This window comes from Phascolarctos cinereus, unplaced genomic scaffold (assembly GCF_003287225.1).
Source record: "Phascolarctos cinereus isolate Bilbo 61053 unplaced genomic scaffold, phaCin_HiC Scaffold_3;HRSCAF=262, whole genome shotgun sequence".
NCBI lineage: Eukaryota > Metazoa > Chordata > Mammalia > Diprotodontia > Phascolarctidae > Phascolarctos > Phascolarctos cinereus.
In genome coordinates, this window is record NW_027555736.1 from 96731392 (window position 1) to 96750783 (window position 19392).

At 36.1% G+C, this 19392-nt stretch overlaps 1 protein-coding gene across 1 annotated transcript; it reads left to right on the forward strand.

Annotated features, from left to right (window-relative positions):
- The first annotated feature begins 114 nt into the window (after positions 1–114).
- Positions 115–19323, forward strand: LOC144456393 (DNA cross-link repair 1A protein-like). The gene is made up of 4 exons (XM_078151614.1): positions 115–124; positions 662–816; positions 17355–17496; positions 18578–19323. The coding sequence occupies exons 1-4, from the start codon at positions 115–117 to the stop codon at positions 18736–18738; spliced, it is 468 nt and encodes a 155-aa protein (XP_078007740.1). The 3' UTR covers positions 18739–19323.
- Positions 19324–19392: the final 69 nt, after the last annotated feature.

The window sequence follows — 19392 nt, forward strand, 5'->3', positions numbered from 1 at the left end:
AACTTTTTTTGCTTCCTTAATAATTTTTGGAGTCAATAGAATCTTTGATAATTAATTGTTGTACTACTTGAGTATCTTATGAAATGCATTCCTTTGTGTGTTAGTCCTTCTAAAATGCCCATAGGTAAAATTGTTTTTTAGTTAAGAAAATTACAGTGTAAAATATTTAGGTGACCTTTTCAAAGTCAAGGTCATTTAGTATAACAGAAGACAGATTTAGACTTGATGTAAGGAAAAATTTCCCTAGGAATTAAAGCTATTTAAAAGTAAAACAGACCATCTTAGAGGTGGTGGATTTCCCCCCTCATTGGAGGTCTTCAGGTGAAGTCTGGATGACTACTTGCATATATATATATTCAAGAAGGGCTTCTTATTCAGGTATAAATTGAAATTAGTGGTCTCTGAGGTTCCTTCTAATGCTTAGATTCTGTATTTTCTGCGTTCTTTAGTATTCTCCACCCCTTTAACAAATAGTCTTTTTTTGCCTTTCCAACAATTTATTTCATAGAGTTTACCTAACAAAAAGTTAGTTTTTTCCTGAAGTGGTATTATAAAAATTATGTATTACTGAATTTTTTTAAAATTTAGTTTTAACTTCAAGTTAATTATTTTAATCATTTTTTAAAATTTCCTTGTTTCTCATCTTTTCTTTTTCTTATAGCAATTGCTGATGTTTTAGGTTCCAAAGTTAGCATGTCCCAGGAAAAGTACAAAACACTACAGTGCTTGGAGCTTCAAGAACTTAACTCCCTCATTACTACAGACTGGAGCAGTGCATTAGTACACCTTCTTCCCATGATGCAAATTAATTTTAAGGTAATTTTTCAAATATATACCTGTTATGTACTAATGTATCTTAAGAGCTTTTCACTTGCCAAATTTTATTCATATCTAGTGTTTTAACATGTGAGATCATAGAGCAAATGAAATTCTTATATATTTTAACGATAAAATGTAATATGACCTTCTAGTTATCCTAGGCCAAAGTAATAGATCTTCAAAAGCAGGCTTGTTTAATAGATCTTCAAAAGCAGGCTTGTTTAAGGAATTTTAGGAAGTGGTTTAATATGCTGGTTATAGTAAATACCATATTAATACTTATTATTGTGATATGTGCTACTTCATTTATAGTACTGTCATTTTAATGTTAAAAGGGAGTAAGTATTTTTGGTGTGTCTTTGGAGGAGGAAAACAATTCATTTTGCCTAGTTACTCAACTCTCCATTATTGTGGATGGTGGCACTTTTATAGCTGTTTCATTAGTCTACAATACATAAAAATTTCAATGCATATACAAATCTCAATCTTTACCAATGATGTTTAAACCAACTTTGTAAACATATTTTTTTGAAATCTTGGGCTCACTAATCAAAGTTGCCTATGAAAAGATATAACCCTTTTTCTACTTAATCTAACTGTAGGAATGGACTGTTGGTTTTGAGAACTACAGTGTTTATTCTGTTGGTCAAACTTTGAAATCCTTGTTTCTTATAGGTCTCATTCCAATTTGGCTTCCATGATAGGCTAATAAAGACACAGGAATATTAACTTCAGGCTGCCTTACCATCATATTTTTTAAATGTCTGAGAACTTCTTTTAAAAATATTACTGTTATTATTATTATTTTTTTTGTTAAGGCAATTGAGGTTAAGTGACATGCCCAGGGTCACACAGCTAGTAAGTGTGAAGTGTTTGGTCTGAGGCTGGATTTGAACTCAGGTCCTCCTGACCTCAGGGCCAGTGCTTTATCCACTGTGCCACCTAGCTGCCCCTACTGTTATTTTCCCATGATATCCTCTGCACAGTAGAGCTATTGCTTATAACAAAGAACTTAAGCTAAGCAAAATATACTGACACATTGACCATGTCTGAAAATGCATGCTTTCTTCTGCATTTGTACTCCATTGCCTCTCTACTAAGAAAAAGGTGATACGTATCATAATTAAATATCTGGGATCAAAGTTGGTCACTGTATTGACTTGAGATCTGATATTTTTTTAAAATATTGCTTTACTTTAAATTATTGTGGTTATTATACAGATTGCTCTCTTGGTTTTGTTTGCTTTATTCAGTCAGTTCATAAAAACTTTTACAGGTATCTCTGGATAGTTCATATTCATCATTTCTTTTTTTTTTAATTTTTATTTTAAGTAATATTCATTATTTCTTAAGGCACAGTATTTTCATTACATTAATTTACCATAATTTATTCAGGCATTCCTCAATCTATGGGGATTTATTTTTGTTTCCAGCATTTTCCTTCCACAAAAGTTACTTTTTAAAATATTTTTCTTATGTATGTGACTTTCTCCCTTTATCTTTGGAGATTTATGTCTAGGTATAGCTGGGGCAAAATTTGATCTGAACATTTTTAGTCACTTTTCTAGCATAGATGTAAATTGTTATCCAAAATGGTTGGATCACTTTACATGTCCACTAACCAAGTATTAATGTGGTTTTTTTCCCCCATAGTTACTTCAACATTAACTATTTCCATCTTTTATCATCTTTACTGATTTGATATTTGAATGCTCAATTTATTTTTTCTTGTTTTTATCTATTAATATGTTTAGTGAGAAAAAAATTCCCTTTAGAGATTGCTTTAGTTTTATTTCACAGATTTTGGTATGTTATCTGATTGTTATTATTTTGTTTAATTTGGTATAATTTTTTATAGTATCTGATTTATTCTTTGACATGTGCAATATTATTAGTATATTATTTAGTCTCCATTTAAGTTTGAAACTTTTCTTCATATTTCATATATTGACCAGTTTTTATTGAGTGTTGTCTGTAAAAGATATTTTTATGTATGGCTTTCTGCATTTATCTATGCATTCTCTGTGGCATAATACATGGTCAGTTTCTGTAAAGGTGCCATGCATTGCTAAAAAATAGTCATATTCTTTATGAGTTCTATTCAGCAATCACAGAAGGTCTAAGATGTCTAATTTTTCTAACATTCTCTTCAGTTCCTTAACTTTTTTCTTATATATATTTGTTAGATATAGCTAAGTCTGAAAGAATCATATTGAAATCACCAATAAAGCAATCTTTTATTGCTTTATTGCCTACATTTTCCTGTTGTTTGGTTAGCTTTTCCTTAAATATTTAATTGCTTATTCTATTTGGTGCATGTAAACATGTGTATGTGAGTATATCTCATTTAATCATGTCTGTTTTTAGTTTTGCCCTGTCTGAGAACCAGTGTGGTATAAGAGATAGAGATCCAACTTGAAAGCCAGGAAGAAGTGGGTTCAGATCCTGCCTATGACACATAGTGGTTGTATTATCATGGGCAAGTCCCTTAATTTCTCAGTAGTTTAAGCCTGAAGTTCTTAACCTGTGGTCTGCAAACCAGTAGGTCCATGAACATGGCTGGGGGAAAATTACATCTTTATTTTAATATAATTGGTTTCCTTTGTAATTTAATATATTTAATAATATTATTCTGAGAAGTGGTCCAGAGTCTTCATCAGACTGCCAGAGGCATCCATGACACACACAGAAAGGTTAAGAGCCTGTGTTCTAGGCAACTGACTTTTTAAAAAATTTTATTTATTAATTGATCTATTTTTAGTTTTCAACATACCCTTCCACAAGATTTTGAGCTCCAAATTTTCTCCCCATCTTGTCCCTCCCTCACTCCAAGATGGTGTGCATTCTGAATACCCTTTCCCCTAATCTGCCTTCCCTTCTATCTCCCCCCACTTCTCTTAGACCCTTCTCTTTCTGTTTTCCTGTAGGGCAGGATAGATTTCTATACCCCATTGCCTGTATATCTTATTTCTTAATTGCATGTGAAAACAATTTTTAACATTTGTTTTTAAAATTTTGGGTTCCAAATTTTCTCCCTTCTTCCTCTCTCCCCACCCACCCTTATTGAGAAGGCAAGCAACTCAATATAGGTTATACATGTGTAGTCATGCAAAACACTTCCATAGTAGTTATGATGTGAAAAACTGACTATATTTCCCTTCATCCTATCCCGCCCCATTCTGTTCTCTCTTTTGACCCTGTCCCTCCTCAGAAGTGTTTGCTTCTAATTACCCCTTCTCCCTATCTACCCTCCCCTCTATCATTCCCCCCCACTCTCTTATCCTCTTTCCCCCATTTTCTTGTAGTGTAAGGTAGATTTCCATACCCAATTGAGTGTGTATGGTATTCCCTCCTTAAGTCAAATCCAATGAAAATAAGACTCACTCATTCCCTCTCATCTTCCCCCACTTCCTCTCCACTGTAAAAGCCTTTTCTTGTCTGTTTTATATGAGATAATTTACCCCATTCTACCTCTTCCTTTCTACTTCTCCCAGTATAATCTTCTCTCACCCCTTAATTTTATTCTCCAGATATCACCCCTTCATCTTCAACTCACCCTGTGCCCTCTATCAATCTATCTATACATATAGTTTTTTTTCCCTCCAACTACCCTAATACTGACAAAGGTCTCATGAGTTACAAATATCATCTTTTGATGTAGGAATGTAAACAGTTCAAACTTAATAAGTCCCTTATGATTTCTCTTTCCTGTTTACCTCTTTCTGCTTCTCTTGAGTCTTGTATTTGAAAGTCACATTTTCTATTCAGCTCTAGTCTTTTCATCAAGAATGCTTTAAAGTCATTTGTTTCACTGAATGTCCATTTTCCCCCCATTTTTTATACTCAGTTTTGCTGGGTAGGTGATTCTTGGCTGTAATCCTATCTTCTTTGACCTCCAGAATATTATAGTCCAAGCCCTCCAGTCCCTTCATGTAGAAACTGCTAAGTCTTGTGTTATCCTGATTGTGTTTCTACAGTACTTGAATTGTTTCCTTTCTGGCAGCTTGCAATATTTTCTCCTTGATCTGGGAACTCTGGAATTTGGCTACAATATTCCTAGGAGTTTTCCTTTGGGGATCTCTTTCAAGTGGTAGATTCTTTCCATTTCTATTTTGCCTTCTGGTTCTAGAATATCAGGGCAGTTTTCCTTGATAATTTCTTGAAAGATGATGTTTAGGCTGTTTTTTTGATCATGGCTTTCAGATAGTCCAATAATTTTTTAAATTATCTCTCCTGGATCTAATTTTCAGGTAAGTTGTTTTTCCAATGAGATATTTCACATTGTTTTCTAATTTTTCATTCTTTTGGTTTTGTTTTACAGTGTCTTGATTTCTCATAAAGTCACTAGCTTCCAATTGCTCCATTCTAATTTTTAAGGAAGTATTTTCTTCAGTGAGCTTTTGAACTTCCTTTTCCATTTGGCCAATTTTGCTTTTTAAGGCATTCTTCTCCTCATTGGCTTTTTGGACCTCTTTTACCATTTGGGTTAGGCTATTTTTTAAGGTGTTCTTTTCTTCAGTATTTTTTTGGGTCTCCTTTAGCAAACTGTTGACTTGTTTTTCTTGCATCACTCTCATTTCTTTTCCTAGTTTTTCCTCTACTTCTTTTACTTGGTTCTCAGAATCCTTTTTGAGCTCTTCCAAGGCCTGGGATGGATTCATATTTTTCTTGGAGGCTTTGGCTGTAGGAGCTTTGACTTTCTTGTCTTCTTCTGGTTGTATGTTTTGATCTTCTTTGTCACCAAAGAAAGATTCTATGGTCTGACTTTTTTTTGCAAGGTTTGCTTATGTTCCCAGCCAATTACTTGAGTTATAAACTCTTTGTTAAGGTGCTTCCGATATAGAGAATATATACTGTTTCAAGCTTCAGGGGTTTTGTGCAGCTGTTTTCAGAGATACTTCTAGGGACCTGTAAATTTTCAGTTCATCCAAGGTGGTATGATCAAGGGCGAGGTGTTTACTCCTTTCCTGGCCTGTTTTTGGGTCTATAAGTGACCACAAGCACTCTTTTCTCTAGGCAACTCTCTAAAAGAATAAGTTGCAATGATGGTATTATTTCTTTCCCAAACCAGGAGTTCCCTATACCAGAGAAGTCACAAGTCCAAACTCTGTGCTTTGTCTGGAAATACAGTTGTATTCCTTGCTTTGAGGGATTCAGCTAAGGCATAACATATTCTACTCCAGCTCCTTTAATTCCAAATGAATCTTTATATTTTAAGTATATTTCCTGTAAATAAATAGTTGGATTTTGCTCTCTGATTCATTCTGTCCCTCTTCTTGCGTTTAAGGGTGAGTTCATTCTGTCCCCATTCACAGTTAAGATTATTAAGTTTATTTTTTTCCTTGGTCAAATCCTATTGTAATATTTTTTTTTCTCTGTGCCTGCAACCCCCTTTTTCATATAAAGAAAAAGGAATAGGGGTTTCTGAGAAAGAGAATTAAATCACTGCTAATTTATATTACTTGGAACAATTCGATCCCTGGCCTCTTCTTTCTCCATCTTCTCGCAGTCTAAATTAATTGGTCTGGCTTTTTTTTTCTCTCCTTTTTTTCTTTTGTAATTAGTACTGTGTAGTTGTAATTTGTTGTTATTCTCTTTTTTTTCTTCTTAAATCCATGTCATGCTTTTCCCTGTGTCAGCTAAAACCCTGGCTTACTTTTATATTTCTACCACTATCCTCTTTTTTTTTTCCTCTTCAATTTTCCATTGCCTGAATCAGAGAAGAGCATAATCATGAGATTCCAACTCTTCCTACCTGTATCTTTGGATACTATCTTCTGTAGTATACTAATGAGAAATAATAATTTGTTCCCTTCTCCTTGCTCTTCATTTCTTAGTGCAGAGGTGTTAACCAGAAAACTCCCAGGTATGGGAGAACCAGTTTAAAATGTAATTGGGAAGTGTTTAACAACAACAAAAAAATACAACACAGTTAATGTTTGTGATTTTCTAAGTTGATGTGTAGCCCACAAGGATGTTTCTATTTGAGTTTAATATCACTGCCTTAGAATACATCTTTTTTCTTTAATTTTTTTTCTAAATACCCAGGCCCTGCATTCATCTTTCTTCTTTCATTCATTCTTAGATGTTTAGGGATTTTTAAAGAAGTATAGGCTTCAGGGGCAACTAGGTGGTGCAGTGGATAGAGCACCAGCCCTAGATTCAGGAGGATCTGAGTTCAAATTCAGCCTCAGACACCTAATACTTACTAGATGTGTGAACCTGGGCGAGTCACTTAACCCCATGGCCTAGCCAAAAAAAAAAAATATGTAGGCTTCTGTAGTTATAGAAGAACTACTATAGAACTTCCACTGGACTTGATTCCTATGTTAACACTTTGGATTTATTTAACTTTAATTATCTTACTCTTTCTTTTTCTGCTGTATTTATCTTTGGAAGACTCTTCTTTGCCCTGATTTTTTCAGTGGGAATGTTTAGAAGTGGAAGTCATTCATTTTCATTTTTTTATTTTTCCTGTAGGGTTATGCTCTGCTTTACAAGATGAGGGTTTTTTTTGTATGTAGATTGTTTTCCCTTTATCTCTTAGTACATTATCTAATCCTTTATTTCCTTTCTACTGTTAAACATGTAGTCCTATGTGATTCTCTTGAGGGTTATCTTGTAAGTAATATGTTTCTTCCTGGCCTTGATCATTCAGCATCTATTAAGCACTTACTATGAACCAGGAACTATGCTAAGCATTGAGTCTACAAAGAGAGGCAAAAACAGTCCCAGTCCTCAAGAAGTTTGCATTCTAATTGTGGATACAGCATGTAAACAACAAGATAGATGCAGAATAAATTGGAGATAATCTCAGAAGTAAGGCATCAAGAAAGGTTTCTTGGGAATGTGGGGTTTTACCTCAGACTTGAAGAAACCAAGAGGTGTAGAGAAAAGGAGAGAATTCCAGGCATGAGAGGCAGCCAGTGAAATGCACCAATCTGGGAAATGGAGTGTCTTGGATGAGGAACAGCAAGGAAGCCAGTGTCTTTGGATCATAGAGCATGTGGAGTAGAGAAAATTGTCAGATGTCTGCAAAGATGTGAAGGGTATTAAAAGCCAGATGATTGCATATGTGAACCTGGAGGTAACTGGCACCCACTGGAGTTTATGAACACTGAGACTTAACTTCTCTTATATTCATTACAGTGAATATAGTTTAATTAAGCACCCCCTATGTGCCAGGCACCTTGCTAGGTGCTGGAGATACAAGAAGAGGCAAAAGACAGTCGCTTGCTCTCAAGGAGGTCACAATCTAATAGGGGAGACAACAAGTAAACAAATATGTACAATTAAGCTACTGAGAGGAAAAATAAGAAATTGAAAAAGGGAAGGCACCCAAATTAAGAGGGAAGGTTGGGAAAGGATTCTTGTAAAAGATGGGATTTTAGCTGGATCATAAAGGAAGCCAGAGAGATCAGTAGTTGGAGCAGAAGAAGTAGAGCATTCCAAGCTGCAGACAGCCAGAGAAAATTGATGAGGGTCTTCAAAGAGGAACAGCAAAGAGGACAGTGTCACTGGATTGAAGAGAATGTGTGAGTTAGTAAGGTGTAAGAAGACTGGGAGTGGGTTTGAGAGACTTTGAATATCAAACAGAGAGTTGTGTTTCAGCCTAGAGGTGTTAGGGAGCCATTTGAGTTTATTAATTTTGGGAATAGAAGGGAAAGTTGATTGGTTGGACCTGTACTTGAGGAAAATCATTTTGGCAGCTGAATGAAGGACGAATTTGAGTGGAGAGATATTTGAGGCAGGCAGCCCAGCCGGAAGGCTATTGTGATACTCTAAGCATGAGTTCATAAGGGCCTGCACTAGGGTAGTGGCAGCATCAGATGAGAGAACAACGGTATGTTTAAGATGTTATCAAGGTAAAATTGACAGGCCTTGGCAACAGATTGAATATGGGGGTGGGGATGGTAAGAGATAGTGGGGAGTTGAGGATGATACTTAGATTTTGAGGCTAGGAGAGTAGGAGGATGGTGATACCCCTGACAATAATAAGGAAGTTTGCCAAGGGGAAAGATAATGAGTTTTAGATGGATTTAAAATGTCTACTTGACATTCATTTAAAGATTTCTGAAAAGCAGTTGGAGATGTGAGATTGGAGGTCATCAGAGAGAGTAGGGCAGGATAGGTAGATTTGAGAATTACCATAGAGATGGTAATTAAATCCATAGGAGCTGATAAAATCACCAAATGAAGTAGAATAATGGGAAGAGAGTAGAAGACCCAGGACAGAACTCTGAGGAATACCTGCAGTTAGAGGATGTGACCTGGACGAATATCCAACAAAAATGAGTCACAGGGAATGAAAAACCAGATGAGAGTTGTGTCTTAAAAACATAGAAGAGAATATCAAGGGGAAAGAAGGTGATCAACAGTGTTAGAGGCTGCAAGTGAGGTCAAGAGTGAGGATTGAGAAAAGGCCAAATTGGATTTGGCAATTAAGAGATCATTGATAACCTTTGAGAGAGTAGTTTCAGTGACCTCTGATGAAGTCAGAAGCTGGATTATAGGGCATTGAGAAGAGAGAGAAGAGAGGAAGTAAAGATTCCTATTGCAGATGGTCTTCCTAAGCAGTTTAGCCACAAAAGGCAGAAGATGATAGGGATAGAAGGATCAAGAGAGGGTTTCTTTAAGGTTGGGGGAAATGTGAGCATGTTTGAAGGCAATAGGGAAGGAGCCAATAGACAGGGAGAGATTGAGGACAAGTGAGCAAGTAGGGATGAAAGGGAGTAATCTGTTGGAGGAGATGGAACAGAACAGGATTGCTTGTGTAGGTAGAAGGTTTTGCCTTGTTTAAGAAGTAGGGTGTCTTCATGTGAGAGCAGTGAGAGAGGAGGTAGTAACCAAAGACATCTGAATGATATGAAACGAGGGATGTGATGGCAAATGGCTTCAATATTTTCTGTAAAATATGATTTATAAGATTATGAGTCCTACATTTTCCTCCTTTCTCCTCCCTCCATATCTTCACCAAGACGACATGTAATCTCATATAAGCTATATATGTACGATCATATTAAACATATTTCCACGTTAGTCATGTTGTAAAGAAGAATCAGAACCAAAGGAAAAACCCACAAGAAAGAAAAAAAAAGACAGAAAATAGTCTGCTTCGATCTGCATTCAGTCTGCATAGTTCTTTCTCTGGATGTGGAGAGCATTTTCCATCGTGAGTCTTTTGGAATTGTCTTAGTTCACTGCATTGCTGAGAAGAGCTAAGTCTGTCAAGTTGGTCATCACACAATGTGGCTGTTACTGTGTACGATGTTGTGTTTACTTCACTTAGCGTCGGTTCATGTAAGTCTTTCCAGCTGAGAGAGTGGATGAAGGGGGAGCTATGGGAGGTTTGGGGAGGGATGAAAAGGTTTAGAAGAGCTGCTTTGCAGAGTGGGATAATGAGTTCATAAGGGAGGTATAGAAGGATTGCATAGCAGCAGTAAAGGCCCAGTTTTTTGTTCAACATAAATTTGTAGTAGACCTAGTCAAAAGGGTGTAGTTTTTTCCACCATTGTTTAGTAGCACTCATGTAAAAGCCAAGGTGGCAGCTTGTAGGAGTAATGGAAGATTGAGTCTTGGCAGAGCATAGCTAGCATTATGATAAAGGGGTTAGAGATTCAAGAGAACAGGACAGCATAGAGCTGAACTGATTCATCAAGGAATAAGGATAGTTAAAGTAGGAGTAGATGACCAGTGCAGGGATGATGGCCAGAGAGAGAACTGAAGGGTCAAGTGATAGGAGGTCATAGTATTAAAAAAGGTAGGGTTTGGTAAGGGAAGGCAGAGGGAGGGGTGGAAAACCAAAAAATTATGGTCAGATAAGGGGGTTTCAAGATTCTTGAACATGGAGGTGGTACATTTGTGAGTGATGGCAAGATCAAAGGTGTGACTATCTTTGTGTGTGGCTGAGGTAGGGTAGAGTAGTACATAGGAAGTAAGTGGTTTGAGGAGCTGAATTGTTAAGATGTTTGAGGGAGACAGTATGTATGTTGACTTCCCCTTGTATGAGGGCAGATGTTGAGGAGAAGAAAAATTATGAGCCAGGGATTGAACTTTACTGAGGAAGGAAAGACAGCAGCTACCAGGATTTCAATTGAGTGATAGATGTGGATTGCATGAACTTCAAAGGAAGAGATTGATTGATGGAGGTAGGGGGAGAACCTGAAAGTGTTGAGGAGCAAAATGTATTCCAACTACCTGGTATTGACCAGTGGACTGAAGAGAAAGGATGAAGGTTCAACCTGAGAACCTGTTACTAACTGAAATCCAGGTTTCAATAGAGATAGGAGATGGAAGGAATGGGAGAGGAAAAGATTTAGGATAAAGGGAAGTTTGTTGCCTGTGGAACAGGCATTCCAGGGGGCAGAATGTAAAGAGAGGATGATATTTGGTTGGAACTTTGAGGTGGAAAGGATGAGCGGGACGGGAATAAGAAATTGGGTGTTGGAGGATGAAGTGATCCCCTCAGCATTAATAAGGAAATTAAGAAAAGGGAAGGGTTTGGGGCAGGGGGAATGAGTTCCATTTTTGCCATGGTGAGTTTAGGATGGCTATAAGACACTCGTTTTGAGATATCCAGTAGGTAGATGGAAACATGGGACTAGAGGTCGGGAGAGAGGTTAAAGCTGGATAAATTGGTCTGGTAGTCATCGTCATAGAGATGATGATTGAGTCCATGGAAATTGATGAGATCACTAAGCAAAGTATTATAAAAGGAAAAGAGAAGAGGACCCAGGACAGAGCCTTTGCGGTATTTTTTCATTGTGGAAACTTTTCATTTGGTGACCACACTTTTGGGTTTCTTTATTTTCATTTTGTTCTCTGGTTTAAATAATTACGGACAGTTTTCTTTGAAAACTTTTGAGTTTTGATTTCCAGGTTTTTTGTTCCATCATGCTTTTCTGGGAGCTCAATAATTTTTGAATTATCTCTCTATACCATTTTCCAGACCATTTGTTTTTGAGAGTAATAATAATCGCTGTCATTTATATAGTACCTACTATGTACCAGGCACTGTGCTAAGTGCTTTACAAACATTATCTCATTCGATCCTTGCAACAACCCTGAGAGAGAGATGCTTTTATTACCTACATTTTATGGTTAAGGAAACTGAGGTAAACAGGCTAAGCGATTTGTCCATGGTCACATAGCTAATAAGTATCTGAGGCCAAATTTGAACTCAGGTCTTCAAGATTCAAGTCCAACACTTATATACTAAATCATCTAAATGACTCATAGTCATAGATCTTGAATTGGAAGGACCTTACAGACCATTTAGTCCTTAATCTTTAGAATCCACCCCATCCTTAAATATTGATGCAGTGTGAAGAGTGCTGGATTTGTAATCAAAGGATCTGAGTTCAAATTCTGGCTCTCCCACTTTGATACCTTTGTGCCCTTAAGCAAGTCACTAGGTTGTAATTTACTCATCTGCAAAATGGGAAGGGTTGGACTATATGATCTCTAAACTCCTACCTCTAAAACTTTGATTCTGTCATACTCTTCCAATTTTGTCTTTTTTATTTTGTTCCTTTCCTTATTGTATTATTGAATTTCTTGAGTTTCCTCCGTTTTTAAAAATGGTACACTATTTTGCTGATTTTCCAGCGCTTTCCTAAGCTGTTTATTTTCCTTGTGAGTTTTTTATTTTTTTAAGAACTCAAGAATTTTAAGATGCATTGATCCAGTTCATTCATAACATCTGTGATCCAGACTGCACCGTATTCTATTTGAGATCTATATCAAGTTTGAACTTGCTACTTTAAAAAAAAAAAAACTCTGGACCTATATTTTCGGTAGTATGGAGATCTTCCACTGAGGAAATTCTCTACCAGTGCAGGTCTGCAACTGTAGGGCAACCCATATATATTAGAATGTCCCTTTGGGAGCACTGAGAGATTAAAGGACTTGTCCGGAATCTCACACCAAGATGTCACATGTCATTTTTTATCCCTATAAAATAAAAAATAATGTTAGGTAAAACAGCTGAACCTAAACACTAATAGAATAGATTAAATGATAGAGTATATATAATTCCTATAAAGCAAGCTTTAAAAAAAAAGTATCACATTTTATTAACCTTAGTTATTATCAATCCCAACTGAATCTAATTCTGATCTCCCTGGACCTTGGTTATAATGTCCCTTTCTGATTTATCATTAGCCTCTCTTAGAGTCATATCTTCAGGCTGGTTATGTATCAGTTTTGGCAAGTTGATGTCCAAAAATATCCCTCTTGGTGATTTTCCTCAACTAGCAGGTAAAACATTGGCGTGGGAAAATAAGAGTGTATCTTTTCTCTAGTTCTCTATCCTTAGTGGTCCTGCTCTTTTTTTCTATAGGATAGTACAAGGAAGAAAAAGATACAGTAATGTAATATTGTGATGCCAGAGAAAGCACGAAAACCCTGTTACTTGTTTTTTCCAAACAAAAAGAATTAATTTTTCACTTTTAAAGAAGAAATAGTTCTGGTATTTTGGTAGCTATTAGCTATCTATAATTGAAATTTATGTACAGTCGCTCCCCTTAACAAACCCCTAACAACATGTAACTTTTACATACTGCCTTCTGGTAGTCTCTTTTATAGAACTTATAATCATGAATCTAAACTTTTGCAAAAATAAAACTTTGAACAATAAACTTTAAGAATGTTTTTCCTGTATAGAGATTTCATTTCAATAAATGCTTATGGCAGCTTGCGTCTTCCTGTCATCAATGATTAGCAGAATGAGATAGATACATTTAAATTTGACAAAGTCAGGAAAAAACTATAACATAGACAAAATTAGTCCAAATTATTACTTTGTCATCTGTTTTTTAGCATTTTCTCTCCAGTAGTCTGCTTTCCTGTACTCCTTCCATCAAAGTAATTAGATATGGGTGACATTTTCAGCCATTTGACATTGAGGATGTTTGGCCTAGAAAATGTAAGAGTTAGAGGTGATATGAGAGCTGTCTTCCAATATTTGAAGGGCTTTTGTGTGGAGGATAGATTTGAGCTGTTCTGCTTGGCCTAAAGGGTAGAATTATAAACACTGAGTTGGAAGCTTTAAAAAAGGCAAATTTAGGCTTGATTACTTAATAGATGGATCTACCCAAAGGGGAGTGAGCTGCTCTAGGAAATAATGAGTTTCCTGTCACCTAAGTTCTTCAAGAAAAAGCTGCATGGCCATTTGTCAGGCATGTTGTAGGGTGGAGGGGAGAATCTCTTGTTCAGGTATGGATTGGATTTAATGACCTCTTAAATCACTTCCAGTTTAGTCATTTTATGATATCTCTACAAAACAAGAACAGAAAAGGTATACCCTGTGAGGTTATGACTTAGTTGATGATTAATGCCATATTTTACTCAATTTGTTCCATTGCATGAAAAATGGTGGCATTTTAAAAAGGCAGACGTGTATCCAGAGGATAAGCCTATCTTTTAAACAGTGCAAATAACATCTATGCATGTTATCTACCTACATGTTATCAAACCTCTTAAAATTCAAATATATATTCTGTAGTTTACCACTACCTCTTGACTACAAACCTAGTGCTAAATGAATGTAGTAAAACATTAACTTGTATTTTTATGCAGTTCTTTGGAAACTGAGAAAATATTCCTACTGGCATTTGCCAAAACCTTCTCTATCAGAGACTTTAGTAGGAAAAAACAGCAACCTAAGAGAATATCAACTACTGACCTATATGTCAACTTCCCCAGCTATTTAAAATGTTATGAGAATAATCTGTACATGCATCAAGGGTTTAATGAGGGAATATAAGTAAAGAACAGGTAGGTACAATAGACCATATATTTTTTGTTGTTAAGTCAATTTTCAGTTGTGTCCAACTGTTCCTTACCCCATTTGGAGTTTTCTTGGCAAAGATACTGGAGTGGTTTGCCATTTCCTTCTCCAGCTCATTTTACAGATGAGGAAACTGAGGCAAACAGGGTTAAGTAACTAGGCCAGGGTCACACAGATAGTAAGTATCTGAAGCTATATTTGAATTCAGGAAGATGAGTCTTCCTGACTCCAGGCCTGGCACATTATCCACTACACCACTTAGCTGCCCTGGACCATCTTTACCATTACATAATAAGTTGAAAAATGAGGTAATACAAGATTGTACTGTGCTTATTGTTTGTTGACTATTTTTAAAAAGCATTTGATTTGTTAGAACAAAACACTAGTGTAAGAATTCTTTTTCAATAAAGTGTCTTGCATACATACATCAGAAGTATGTAGGATTCCTTGAAAGATTTAACAATGAAGATAACCTTTTTCAATCATCTGATCATTAATATAAGGCATAAAACAGATACATGCTAAATAGCAGTATTCTTGCCCTTGTTGGAGAGAAGACCCTAATCATTTTCCACGTATAAACTGGCTTCTTACAGATGATGAGGTCTTCCATATATTTTTAGACATTCTGTTTTTTACCTCAAGCCCTAGAACATCACTAAGCTTCCTGGATGAGTCCTGTAATCATTCACAAGTTTCACCTAACCATTCATCTAGCAAAAAACAAACAAGTGGTTGAAGAATGCCTGTCATCTAGAGTAGGTCATGTGGTTAGACAACCTTTAGAGCTTGCCCATCTGTGTGTGTGTGTGTGTGTGTGTGTGTGAGAGAGAGAAAGAGAGAGAGAGAGAGAGAGAGAGAGAGAGAGAGAGAGAGAGAGAGAGAGAGAGATGGACAGACACAGTGACCAGGTGACCTGAGGTAAACCCAGAATTAAGCAAATTAAGCAAAAGAAAGAGAGCAGGCTAGGTTGTCTTTGGGAAATTGTGAAACTTCTCCATGACTCCAAACTTTTCAGTGAAACAAAGGCCTGTCTTTTTAATACTAGTATTCTACTGCTGGTGTTGAGTTACTGTAATTCATGAAATAATTCAGACTTTGAACATTTAAAAATGAGACTACCCAGGGGGTAATATAGAGACACATGGCCTGTGAGCGAGTTTTTCTGGTGAAATTTTTAGCAGTAATAGGTTGGCTAAGTGGCTCAGGTGATATTTGGCCTTTGTGAAGTGGTCTGTTGACCCTGGAATTTAACTGCTGTTTTATAGTAGGAAATGCTATAAAACAGATGCTGAAATAAATGCTGAGAATGCACACATATGCATAAAAAGATATCTGGGGGTGGTGTGTGTGTGTGTGTGTGTGTGTGTGTGTGTGTTGTGTGTGTGTGTGTGTGTGTGTGTGTATATGTATATGCTGACATTCACATACCCATCAAGCTAAGACACCATTTAATCAGAATCACAGAATTTTAGAATCAGAAGGGACTTCAGTGGCCTCCTGGTCCAGCCCATGACAGGAGAAGAGCCCTCCTCCCATACATAGGACAAGTAGTCTTTTAGCCTTTGCTTGAAGACTTCCAGTGAGGGAAAGCCTACAGGCAGCAACCAAAGTGACCATACCATCCCCTTCCACTCTCTCCCCTCACCCTCATCTATATAATAAAACCTCTAGCTAGTAGCTCCCTATTCCTTCCAAGATCAAATGTAAAGTTCCCTGGCATTTCCTTCACAACCTGGTCTCTTCTTACCTTTCCAATCTTCTTAGACTTTTACTCCCTTCTACACACTCTTTGTTCCAGGTATATTGGCCTTACTGCTTCCTCCCTCTGTCTTCCATCCTTCTGCCTTTTTTGCTGGCCTTCCTCCATTTTCACCCTCACCTTCGCCTCTTGGAATCCTTGGCCTCCTTTGAGACTTAGGTTAAATATCATTTCACTTGCAGGAGACCTTTCTTTTTTGGCTTGTTCATTTTTATTTTCTGAAACTGAGTTAAGATCTCTTATTTTATTTTCTATTGATTTGAATATTATTGAGAGAATGTTTTCCATCTCTTTTAAATGTACAATTTTACTATTACTATGTATAAGAGATTTGATAATTCTTTTATATCTTCTCTGTTGTAATTTCTCCTTATTTTTTTTTATTATGGTACTTTTGTCTTTAGGTTTCTTTCCCTGACATGCACTAGATCCCATCAGGCTCTCCCTTTCCCAAAACTGTTCTACCCTAACGATACTTGGGCCTTGCTGTCAGCCATGCTGATGCCCCCTAAAAACTACTAGGCTTTCCTGCAGTGGTACTCTTCTATATGTGTTGTCACCTCCAATTAGAATATGAACTCTTTGAAAGCAGGGGCAGTCATTCTTTCCCTTTTTATTCCCAGCACAGTGCATGGCACATAGTAAACACCTTGGTCCTCATTTTCATTGTCTGGTTCCTAGGTGTTGAACTAGATGAATAATAAAGACCTTTCTAACTCTAAATTTATTCTCTAAATGTATTTTAGGCCTCTTCCATATTTCAAGTCTATTCTAAGACTTAGTGTTTAGATTTAGCTGAATAAACAGAAAAGAATATTTTAATACATTTTTAGGAGTGTTACTTAGTTGTTGCTACCTGACATTTAACATGTAAAAGTGGACATTTCTTATGGATATTAATGCAGTACAACTTTTTTATCTTTATATTTTCATATAATTCATCAACTTATATCATTGGATCATTATATTGTTTTTATTTGACAGGGTTTGCAGAACCATTTGAACAAGTGTGATGGGAAATATGATCGCATTTTGGCTTTCCGACCTACAGGGTGGACACATTCTGAGAAGTTTGGCTGTTTAGCAGATATTGTTCCCCAAACCAAAGGAAATATTTCGATATATGGTATAAGTATTTAAATACTTCCATTTTGCATAGCCATGATGACTTTACAATTTACCAGAGGTTGAAAAGATGGAGGAAAAATTAATTCATTAATTGCTAATTCTAGAATATTGCAGAATACACTAAGAAACCACTAGTGTTCCAAGGTTTTTTCTATCCTTTGAATATACTATATAAAATATATCTTTGATATTTAAAAAGATACCTGGTAAATTTTATAAAATTACTTGATGATGTGAAGGAATCTATCATAGAATTAATAGTAGAAATATGCTTCAATCCTGGTTTTTGTCACTGGTGATATATTTAAGGGAACTGTGAAAACTCTTAAAAGTAGGCAATTACATAGCCAGGAAACTTGGGCTCTTTTTTTTTTTTTTTGAGATTAAAACCCAGAAGGTGTCAGGTTTGGTATGTTGTTGTGGAAATTGATTTTAAATATCAGACCTTTGTCATTTGGGTTATTTTTAGTCTTAATTTCTCAGGTTTTCTTCCCAAAAGTCATTCTTCAGTAAAAGTCAAGCTTATGCATGTGTTTCTTTTGTATGTCCATGGGCCCATTTGAGAGGGGCCCTGTTAGCATCTAAGAACTCCATTTCTAATTTTAGACCCATATCCTCTAGTATGGCTCCTCCACACAATCATTGACCGGCTAGTGAGGGTAAAGAGAAGCTTTCTATTCCTCTCTCTTTTTCCTCATCTTCTTTTGACTTATCAAAAATCAGGAGTTTCAGGATTTTCATCCTTCTTCATTCATAGTTCCTCCCAGACACTTAGAATCTATAGACTCAAGATAGAGCTCTGAAGAAAGAGTTATCCAGTAAGAAAATAGTAAGTTGAGGAAGAAGGGCCTAATTAAGAGAATCTAAATAAAAGTGGATATCATGTGCACCTATCTAGCAAAGAAATAGATTAGTATTACTTTGCTAGTAAATGAGTCTTCTTTATTTATGATAGGAAGTATAAATCATTATATGTCTGGCAAAAGATTTTGAAATTTTAAAGTTTCTTGCATGTAAAATTTATTTGTGGTAACCGTGATTTTAGTAAAGCAACAACCATTTTCCTTTTTGCATTGCAGGAATTCCTTACAGTGAACATAGCAGTTACCTGGAAATGAAGCGCTTTGTCCAATGGCTAAAGCCACAGAAAATCATATCTACAGTAAATGTTGGTTCCTGGAAATCCAGGAATACGATGGAGAAATATTTTAATGAATGGAAGCATGAAGCTGGCTATTGATTAAAAGACTGAAAAATGACATTAAACTGTCTAACCCCAGATGTGGATTTTTTTTCTCCTAAGTACCTAAATTCCCTAATCTACTTACCATGAATATAGATGCACTTTATTTAAAAACCACATAAATACCAGTAATTTTTCTATCTGAGCCTTATTTTCTCACAGTTTACATCTGTGATGCTGACTGGCTGCCACCCTGAGTGAAGGCTCCGTGAGAAAGTGATAGTGTTTTTCTGCTCTGTGTAAAGCTTCCTTAAAATCTATTTTCTGTGGCCTGCAAGAAGACAGCAAGAGCAGACTATTGATCATTTTCAAGGACTTTCTCTCTTTTTTTGTAACTCTTCCTTAGGATCCTGTCTGGCCTGTGTAGATGCATATGTATTTATCTTCATTTCCAGATGACATCCTGGGAGGGAGTTAGGCCATATATGACAAAAGGGAGCCACAAACAACATGCACACCAAGCTGAAAGTATTACAAATTATTATATGTAGTAATGCACCTTCTAATAAAATCATTCCATTTTTTACAAAATGGAATTTTTATAGTATATATATTTTTAAAATAAAAAATAAAATGAACTCAGAGAGGTGTATGATTTTTTTTTTTGGCTTTGGTGATTAAGGTTTGTAATTTTCTTTTTTGCTTTATGAA

Excerpts from the sequence above, each read along its gene's own strand:
- LOC144456393 (XM_078151614.1), top strand. Across the intron at positions 817-17,354 it reads TGATGCAAATTAATTTTAAG|GGTTTGCAGAACCATTTGAA; the intron begins GTAATTTTTCAA and ends TTTATTTGACAG. Across the intron at positions 17,497-18,577 it reads AGGAAATATTTCGATATATG|GAATTCCTTACAGTGAACAT; the intron begins GTATAAGTATTT and ends TTTGCATTGCAG.